General features: G+C 32.7%; 1 protein-coding gene across 1 annotated transcript; it reads left to right on the plus strand.

The window, feature by feature from the left end:
- The first annotated feature begins 8,923 nt into the window (after positions 1 to 8,923).
- On the plus strand, positions 8,924 to 10,257 carry LOC141652984 (protein FAR1-RELATED SEQUENCE 4-like). Its single transcript, XM_074460619.1, has 2 exons — positions 8,924 to 9,296; positions 9,584 to 10,257. Exons 1-2 carry the CDS (start codon positions 8,924 to 8,926, stop codon positions 10,255 to 10,257), a joined length of 1,047 nt encoding a protein of 348 aa, XP_074316720.1.
- Positions 10,258 to 10,655: the final 398 nt, after the last annotated feature.

Here is a 10,655-nt window from a genome sequence, read left to right on the forward strand (position 1 = left end):
AGTGTATTTTCAGACCAAAATTGTATTTTTAGTCCAAATTTAGTCGTAAATAATGTATTTTTAGTCCAAATTTAGTCGTAAATAGTGTATTTTTTGTCCAAATTTTATATTTTCAGTCCAAAATTGTTTAATTTTAGTCCAAATTGTATAACTTTAGTCCAAATTTGTGTAACTTTAATTCAAATTGTGTAAATTATTAATAACTCTATTAGTCAGTCCAAATTGTCCAAATTGTGCAACTTTAGTCCAATGAAAATGTAACTTTAGTCCATTGAGAATGTAATTTTAGTCCATTGAGAGTGGAACTCTAGTAATTGAGAGGGTAACCTTAGTAGAGAAAAGTGTAATTTTAGCTAACAAAAGTGTAATCGTAACAGATAAAAGCGTAATTTTAATAGACAAAAGTCTAATTTTAGCTAACAAAAGTGTAATTGTATTGTAACAGACAAAAGTATAATTTTAACAGACAAAAGTGTAATTTTAAACGACAAAAGTGTCATTTTAGCTAACAAAAGTGTAATTGTAACAGACAAAAGTGTAATTTTAGCTAAAAAAAGTGTAATTTTAACAGACAAAAGTATAATTTTAACAGAAAAAAGATTAACTTTAATAATCTAGAGAAATGTAATTTTAACAGGAAAAAGTGTAATTTAAAGAGAAAAAAGTGTAATTTTAACAGAAAAAAGTGTAATTTTAATAAGAAAAAGTGTAACTTTAATAGATTCTAAAATCACACAATACCAAGACAAAATTTTAAATACGAAAATTGAAAAATATATATAACAAGACGGATATTAACAAGGCGATATTTGTAAAATATAAAATAAGACAATATAATAATAAGACGAGATTTAAAATACCAAATCTGAAAAAAACCGAAATAAGAAATACAAGAAAATATATGAAAAAACCAACTACCGAAATCTTAAATATACAAAAATCTGAAAAAAATAAACAAAAACAACCAACAACTAAAAAAAATACGCAAAATTTGTAAATAAAAAAAAAACCAAGAACCCCATCCCGAATCTGAAAAAAAAAGGAACAAAAAACCAACAACTAAAAAAAAATACGAAATTTGTGAATAAAAAAAACCAAGAACCACATCCCCAAATCTGAAAAAATAAATAAAAAAATACGAAATAAAAAAAAACTGAAAAAAAATATGAATTCAAAAAAAAAAAATCGAGTTCAAAAAAATAAACTGGAAAAAAAAAAAAATAACACCGCCGCACCCACCACCACGCACCATCATTTTTTCCGTTAAAACTGAAAAAAAGTGTAATTTTAACAGAAAAAAGTGTAATATTAACGGAAAAAAGTGTACTTTTAACAGGAAAAAAACTGTGATTTTAACCAAAAAAAGTGTAATTTTAACGGAAAAAAGTGTAATTTTAACGGTAAAAAGTGTAATTTTAATCGAAAAAGTGTAATTTTAACCGAAAAAGTGTGATTTTAACCGATAAAGTAATTTTAATAGATCCTAAATCACACAATATATACAACAAGACGGATATTAACAAAGTGATATCAACAAGAAAAAAGTAAAAAATGAGATTTCATAACTAATAGATTTAGTACTAAAATCAAACTATAATTTGTAAGAATGTCAATAACCGGAAAAAAAAAAAGACCAAAACATCAAAATTGAAAAAAAAAAAACGGAAATGAAAAAAAAAACGGGTCAATGAAAATTGATCTATTTAGTAGATCTAAGATTAAAATAAAAAAAACTCACAAATTTGAAACAATATTATATAGCAAGACGATATAAGGAGAAAAAAAACAACAAAAAAATAAAAAGAACACCCAAACATCAAGTTTTTTTTTTTTAGAAAAAAAAAAAAATTTAAAAAAATGACGTCGGGGCGGCGGCGACTGTGGTGGTTTCCGGTGGGTGGTGGTAGGTGGATTGTGAATGAGGAAAAGATGAGTAAATGATTTATTTGGATTTTTTGGGTTTTTTATTTGTTTGGGTTTTTTATTTCTTGGTTTTTTTGGAGAGAATATGGAGAAGTGAGATATAGAGAGAGAATAAGGAGATGTGATAATGAGTTGATGAATGAAAGATGAGGAGGATTAATGTAGTTAATGAGAAAATTAGAGGAAGATGGCAAAATTAGAGCATTAACCTTAATTTTTTTGTTCTCATCTTAGCCCTCCATTTCCAAGATCCAATGGCCCATAATGGGACTTATGGATTCACATGTAAGAGGAGGACTCATTTGATCTTATTACTATATATATATATATATATATATATATATATATATATAGAGAGAGAGAGAGAGAGAGAGAGAGAGAGGAGTTCTAATGAGTCTAACATGTGTCGTTGAGTCCATAAGTCCCTCTAAGGGCCATTGGATGGACTCAATGGATGGTTGAGATGAATTTGATTAAGAGCTATTAAAAAGAAAAGGTAAAAAATGTGGATGGTTGGATTGAGATGGGTGGTTGAGATTGAAAATTACCACTAATCAAATTTCTATACACTAATTAATTTTTCTTTCTCTCTCTAGCCCCTATTAATCAGTTTTGAGTTTCAGATTTCATAAGTGTAAATGTAATGTTGTATGAGTTTTACAAGTGTAAATGTGATGTTTTACGAGTGTAAATGTAACATTTTAAGAGTGTAAATTTGATTTTTTGTGACGGAAATTTTGAATTTATATAATTTTAACATTTTACAAGTGTAAATTTGATGTTTTACGAGTGTAAATGTAACATTTTAAGAGTGTAAATTTGATTTTTTGTGACGAAAATTTTGAATTTATATAATTTTAACATTTTACAAGTGTAAATTTGATGTTTTACGAGTGTAAATGTAACATTTTAAGACTGTAATTTGTTTTTTTGTGACAGAAATTTTGAATTTATATAATTTTAACATTTTACAAGTGTAAATGTGATGTTTTACGAGTGTAAATGTAACATTTTAAGAGTGTAAATTTGATTTTTTGTGACGGAAATTTTGAATTTATATAATTTTAACATATTACAAGTGTAAATTTGATGTTTTACGAGTGTAAATGTAACATTTTAAGAGTGTACATTTGATTTTTTGTGACGGAAATTTTGAATTTATATAATTTTAACATTTTACAAGTGTAAATGTGATGTTTTCCAAGTGTAAATGTAACATTTTAAGAGTGTAAATTTGATTTTTTGTGACGAAATTTTTGAATTTATATAATTTGAACATTTTACAAGTGTAAATGTGATGTTTTCTGAGTGTAAATGTAGTATTTTAAGTGTAAATTTGAAGGTTTAAGAGTGTAAATTTGGTCCTTTGAGTGTGACTTTGGTCCTTTATAAGTGTAACTTTGGTCCTTTTACGATTAAAACTTTAGTCCGACTCCCAACAAACACCACCAACGCCGTCCTCCACCACCAACTCATATCCACGAAAATATGAGTGCATATATATATAAATTTAACGAGTGTAAATGTTCAGATATACGAGCGTAAATGTAAAGAAATATGAGTGTAAATGTTAAGAAATATGAGTGTAAATGTACACAAATACAAGTGTAAATGTTAAGATTTACGAGTGTAAATGTAAAGAAATATGAGTGTAAATGTTAAGAAATATGAGTGTAAATGTAAAGAAATATGAGTGTAAATGTTAAGAAATGTGATTGTAAATGTACACAAATACAAAACACCACATTTTTATATTATTAAAACACCACTTTTTCAAAAAAAAAAAAAAAAAAAACGAAAGAAAAAAACGACACAAACATTAAATGCAGGACAACAATGAAAACAAAAAACAATATGAATCACCATCAACAGCAACGACAACAATAAAAAAAGTGTGTAAATGTAAAGAAATAAGTGTAAATTTAAAAAAAGGGTTTTTTGTCAAACACAACCTTTAAAAAACTTTTTTTTTTTCCAAACACCACCTTTAAAAAAAAAGTTTGTCAAACACAACCTTTAATAAATTTTTTTTGTCAAACACGACTTTTTGGCCGCTTGCAATGGGATGACTTTCAGTCTATATTTGAGATAGCAAAAACGAGGTCGGTTTTAGGTGTTCTTGTACTTGTTGGAAAGGTGGGAGTACAGACTTTCTAGGAGTTGTCAACACGGTGGCAAAAGGTGGCCTTATGTAGGGTCAATTGGTGCGTAAAATAAGGCTGGTCAAAGAAAGGGTTAGAAGTTTGGGTTTACAGTGGGTTGTTAGAGAGGTTTTCGAGGGTCTTTTAATAGGGTTATGATGTTTTGTTTGGTCTGAAATTTGGTATGTAGATTGAAGGGAGTGCAAGGTATATCATAGTTGTGTTGTTTGTGGTGAGCGTTGGTTGCAAGTGGTGGTTCAGGGGAGTGAATTGACCCACAAAAAAAATCCTACTTTAACTTACTTCAAACCCATGTGACCAGCCTTACTTTATACACTAATATACCCCTTATAAGGCCACCTTTGACCACCATGTTGACAACTGCTGGAAAGCCTGTACTCCCACCTTTCCAACGAGTTCAAAAACAGCTCAAACCGATCTCGTTTGCTATCTCAAACATCAACTGAAAGTCACCCCCTTATAAGTCCTCAAACTTTGGCCAAAATGTCATGTTCGACAAAAAAAAAAAATTATTAAAGGTTGTGTTTGACAAACTTTTTTTTAAAGGTGGTGTTTGGAAAAAAAAGTTTTTTAAAGGTTGTGTTTGACAAAAAAACCTTTAAAAAAATACGAGTGTAAATGTGAGGACATATAAGTGTAAATTTAAATAAATACGAGTGTAAATGTAAAAGAGTAAAACCAGATCTGAAAGCACCACAGTATACCTTTGACATAATAAAAACAAGTGTAAATCTAAAAAAAAAATAAGATAACAAGGGGAGATTTAGTTAAAAAAAAAACAAAAAAAAAACAAATGTAAAAGAGTAAAACCAACGCCGTTTTCGTCCAACCACCAACCAAAACCCATAATTCTGAAAAAAGAAATCAAACCCCTCCCCTTTATTTAAACACAAAGCTTTTCTTTAAGATCTGAACTGGGGTCGTCGGGTATGGTTTTTTTGTTTCAGATCCGGCAACCGACAACCGTGCGAGTGGTAGATCGTCCTTGGTGGTTGCAATGGTGTCATCGGATATGGTTGTTGCAGTGGTGTTGTGTTGTCGGGGTGGTGCAAGGTAAAAATGGTGGTCGAAAGGTGCAAGGGGAGTGGGTGGTTGTCGGGTTGTGTTAGGTTGTGGTGGGTGGTTGGTTGTAGACGGAAATGGTGGTCAGAAAAGGGCGTGAGGCGTGGTGGTTCGGGTTGTGGGCGTGAGGCGTAGCCAGATCTGGACAAAAAAGAAGGGTTGTTGTGTCTTGTTGTTGCTGTTGCAGCCGACAGTGGTGTTGGGGGAGGAAGAAGATGAGGGTAGTGGTGGAGAAAGGACGGGATCTTCTCAGATCCGACTTTTTTTTTGGCTATGGCGGGATGCTGGTGGTTGGTGGCTGAGGATGTGGGGACATGACGGACATGAGGGGTGGTCGTGGGTGAATGTGGGCGTGCGTGGTGGTGTCGGTAGGGTTGGTTGGTGGGCGTGTGGTGGGTGGCGGTGGCCGTGACAGAATTGGTGGTCGGGGTTTCGACAATTGTGGTGGTGTGGTGGCTGACAGGTCGGTGGTGGTGAGGATGAGAGGAGGGAGTTTTTTTTTTGGTTTTTTGAATTTTTTGGTTTTTTGGATTTTTTTGGTTTTTAGAGAGATGGAGGGATGATATTTATGTGATAGGAGAGAGAAGTGAGTGGAAAAAGAAGGTTTATATAGTGAAATTAGAGGTTTGATTAGTGATGGTAGTGAGGGAAAGTAATTAATTAGTAACAATTCCATCTTTTTTGCACTAATCCCTTGTTTTTCCTCTTCAATCTCAGCCCTCCATCCTATCTTTTTAAGGGTCCTAAAGAGGACTTATGGACTCAATGAAAAAGGATGGACTCATTAGATCTCATTTATATATATATATATATATATATATATATATATATATATATATATATATATATATATAATATATATATAAAGGAGTTCTAATGAGTCCACCCCCAAATATAAGTCCCTAAGTCCTTTTGTTAGCCATTGGATTAGGAAAAATCAATGGATGAGGTTAAGAGGCTATTTAGTACAAAAAAATATAAAAAAGAAAAATTAATTAGAGAGAGCACACTTTTTATTCTACCAAGACTGATTACGTTGCAATCATAACTACAACTGTCATCACTTTATTTTATGTTCTCACGCATAACCACTTAAACCCTTTCTTCTTCCTTTTGTTTTCATCTTCATTCGTGCAAACCCTTTCTTCTTCCTTTTTTTTTTAATATTCATTCGTGCAAACTGTTCCATCTTATTCCTTTTGTTTTCACCTTTTGTTTTCTCAAGCACACCGTTTGTTCCTAATCCTGTCTCGGCTTCGTTGAACAACAACTTATCAGTAACATAATCATATCCTTTATTTTCTTCATCAACATGTCTTGTATGGATATTGTAGCAGTGGAGAATGGTAAGTTAGTTTTTATCTTTCCGCTTCTTTGTTTAATTTTTTCTTCTTTACTTTGTTTTTTGAAGATATAGTTGAAGCTGTTGATCTAAATTTGCATGTGTTTTTTATTCTCTGTATTTTTTTTAGTAAATTAGTTTTTATCTTTCCGCTTCTTTGTTGAAGATTCTTATTGTAATGTAATATAGGATTTTGTTAATGACCATTGAAGGAACTTGAAAGTAAAGGTTGCAGGGTTGTTGTCTGTAACAATTTTTATCTGTTAAAGGCGAAAGTGTCATTGTATATTTGTGATGATGTTAAAGTTTTTGGTCTGAGGAATTACAGTTGGAAAGATTGAGTTAGGCGTTGATTTTTGTGTTTTTTGTTTTTTTATTAAAGTGTAGTTGTAGATTGTAATAAAGTTTCATTTTTGATGTATTACAGTTTCACAAATCACAGTTGAAGTAACTAAATAACAAAGTTTCAGTTTTTGTATTTTAAGGTTTCAAAAATTCCCGTCAGAGTTACATATTTTGGGTGTTTGAGAAAATTTCATGTTTGATTATTAAAGTGTGATTAAGTTTAGTTATTAAAGTTTCATCAAAAGTGAATTAAAGTTTTAGTAGTTTGAGTTAAAGCTACTAATTCATGTTAACTGAATTCTAGTCTGAACTGGAAAAAAGAGTAGTATTAGAGTTTCAGAAGTAGAGAGTTGAAGTTTTGTACAACATTATTAAAGTTATAAATTACAAACTGATTGTAAAAGTATGAAAGTACGGAATCAAAGTTCCAGAAATCCTAGTTAAAGTTACCAATTAAACAGTTGGACTGTAATTACTAGAAGTTAAATGCAAAAAATTTAATCCTATTTAAGTTAGCTTGTTGTTTGTTATTGTTCAGTGACAGATGATGGTACACCAAAAGCACCTGTTACAGAGGAGGAATTCTGTAGGCAGGTGGAAGATGTTTTTACACCGTACGTCGGAATGCATTTTGGGGACATTGAGGAAGCTATTACTTTTTATAATGTGTACGCACTTGCTATTGGATTTGATGTGCGTAAGTACACGACAAAGAAGTGGCGCGATGGCACTATAAAATCGAAGCTTCTGGTGTGTAACAGGGAAGGTTTCACTCCAATAATTAAGGAGAACATAAGTAATGGGGGGAATGAGGTGAAGCAGGAAAGGAGAACTAAGTTAAAGAGAATGGGGTGCAAGGCTAGAATTAGGTTATTTTTTAAGAAAGGTGTCTTATTAGTAGACTAATTTCACGAGTGGCATAATCATGAGCTCGTATCTGTCAAAGATAGAGAGTTTTAGAAGTTATCGAAAAACATTTAGAAGTTTCACATGGGTTTTATTGTCGCAAATTCAAGGGTGAGTAAACTGAAATTATTTATACATCTTTAAATGTTTGTTGATGTTCTTATGCAGTCTTGTAGAGTTTTATACACATTTTCAAAAGTTAAAGAAAAAAAAATTGGCAGTGGAGAGTCTGTTGGTGTTAAAGTGATGAATATACTGAGATAAAGCTTCAAACTGAATGCGTATAGTAGTAATTCGTAGTACATTTATTATAGTTTTGTAAATGTTCGTTGTTGCTATAATGAAGTCTTCTAGTAAACTGTTAAACTCACAATTTTTAAAATTTTGTTTTTTGGTTGTCTTTGTAGCTAAATATTGGAGCAACAAAGACTTACAGAATGTGTAAGGAGCTTGTTAAGGGTTTTGAGAATATTGGAGCTAGTTTGAATGACTTCAAGAATTTCCAAAGAGACATTAAGTGTTTCGTTCACGAGAGGGATGGACAGCATTTTATTGATCGTTTCAAGAGCATGGCAGAAACTCAGCCAGGTTTCTACTTCGACTATGATGTGGACTCAGATGGTAGCCTGCGTAGGGCAATTTGGGCTGATGGTATTGCTAGGAGGAACTATGTCGCCTTTGGTGATGCTGTTTATTATGACCCTACCTACTCGACAAACAAGTACTCAATGGTTTTCACCCCATTCACTGGTGTTGACAACCATAAACGATCCGTAACCTTTTGTTGCGCAATTATTGCAAAAGAAAATCATGAATCGTTTAAGTAGGTATTTAATAGGTTTCTCATTGCAATGGGGGGTAAGGAACCAGAGTATTTAATAACCGATCAGGATCCGGGAATTATGAAAGCTTTTCCCCTTGTTTTCAAGACAGCAAGACATAGGTTTTGTATGTGGCATATTATGAATAAGGTGCCTACTAAGTATGGTAGCTCGCGAGACGATTACCAGGATTTCTTGAAGAAATTAAATGCTATCATATGGGATGAGGATCTTGAAGCGGAGGAGTTTGATGGTAAGTGGTTAGAAATAATGGATCAACATATAGTTTGTGATGTTGAGTGGTTTGCTGCTGCTACTCTATAAGGAAGCAGTGGGTGATGGCCCATTGTAAAGACTTGAATATGGGTGCTGTAATGAGGACGACGCAGAGGTCAGAGAGTGAGAATAGTTTTTTTAAGCGGTTTGAGCACAAATCTGGTACTTTGCTAGAGTTTTGGATGCGCTTTGAAAGTGCTATGGAACAACAAAGACACAATACAAAGAGACTTGACAACGAAAACCGACAATCAAACCCTAAACTGTCTACTAAGTTGGCAATAGAGAGTGACGGGGCAAGGGTTTACACACATGACGTGTTTGAGGAGTTTCAAGAGGAGGTGAAGTACTCCACTGATACATGTAGTTGCAAGGGTTTTGTGGTATTGGGTAACTTAGAGGTGAGTACCGTGATGGATGCAGAGAGAAGCCGTAATTTTGAAGTTCAGTTTAACCCAGGTATGATTGTGTTTGGAGTTTATTTTATCAACAAGTAATAAAGTTTAACTCTGTAAATTATAAAGTTTTCTAAAAGTGTAAAAACGTTACAAACCATGTTAATGTTCATTATTCACCTACTGATACAGTTTTTGAAATTATAAAGTTATAAACAGTGCACTTAAAGTTAAATTTTTTTGTTTGTTACAAACTATGTTAATGTTGGTTGTATCCATGTTTCCTTCCAATTAATAAAGTTATAAACCGTGAACGTAAGGTTAATTTTTTTTTTTTTTATGATAACACAGGTACACTCGAGGCGAGATGTACGTGTAGACTGTTTGAGCGTAGGGGACTGCTATGCAGACATATAATTTGGATTTATTCGGGCAATAGTGTAAAAAAAATTCCGGAATATGCAGTTGCCAGGAGATGGACGAAAGATGCTGTGAGGGGAACCGAGTGCATTTATGACGGGGAGGAAATTGTGGACATGGATATCATCGACGCAAAACAGCTTGAGATGACGAAACTGTGGTCAGAAGTTTTTGAGACCGTTGGATTACTTGGTGGCAGAGATAAGGAAGATGTTGAGAGCTTTTCCAAACTAATTAGAGACTTTCGGGAAAAGCTATTACCGTCAGTTGAGGAACTGAGTAAAAAAGAAGAAATGGAAAAATTACTTGGCTGTAAAGCAAGTAAGGAGATCACTATACTACCACCTAAGTATTCGAAAAATAAGGGTAGTGGGAAAATGTTATTGTCTAGGAAGTCGAAGGCGATTGCAATTGCAAGTAAGCCGAAACGGATGTGCAATAATTGCAAGCAAATGGGGCACCACGACAAGAGGAACTGCCCTAACCCGTTTGCAGAGCGTCCACCACAATTGCAAGAATCAAGTGAAGAAGAAGAAGAGGAGGAGGAGGAAGAGGACGAAGAGGAGAAAGAGGAGGGGGAAGAAGAGGATGCATCAGACGAATAGATTTTTATGGCTTAGGAGTTGGAAAACATTTCAGTACTGTTTAATTGTTTTGCATTTGAACTTTGAACAATGTATCTTTTGCATTTAACGTTTGCAACTGTTGAAATAAAGGTTGAACAGGCAGTCTGAAGGTTTTATTATATTTTGTGGGAGGTTAAGAAATACTTTGATTTAAAGTGACTAAATTTGTTAATTGAAATTTCAGAAAACAGTATTACAGGTACATTTTCTGTCGAAAAGGTTTGATCTTTAAAGTTTTATAGTCAGTGAATTAAAGTTGCGTAATATGTTGTTAAAGTTTACGAAATTAAGAAATTGGAGTACAAATGAAGTAAGTATTAAAGTTTCACAATTAGTAAATTGAAGTTTCAGAAAACAGTATTAAAGTTACACTTTCT

This window comes from Silene latifolia, chromosome 1 (assembly GCF_048544455.1).
Source record: "Silene latifolia isolate original U9 population chromosome 1, ASM4854445v1, whole genome shotgun sequence".
NCBI classification, from domain to species: Eukaryota; Viridiplantae; Streptophyta; class Magnoliopsida; order Caryophyllales; family Caryophyllaceae; genus Silene; species Silene latifolia.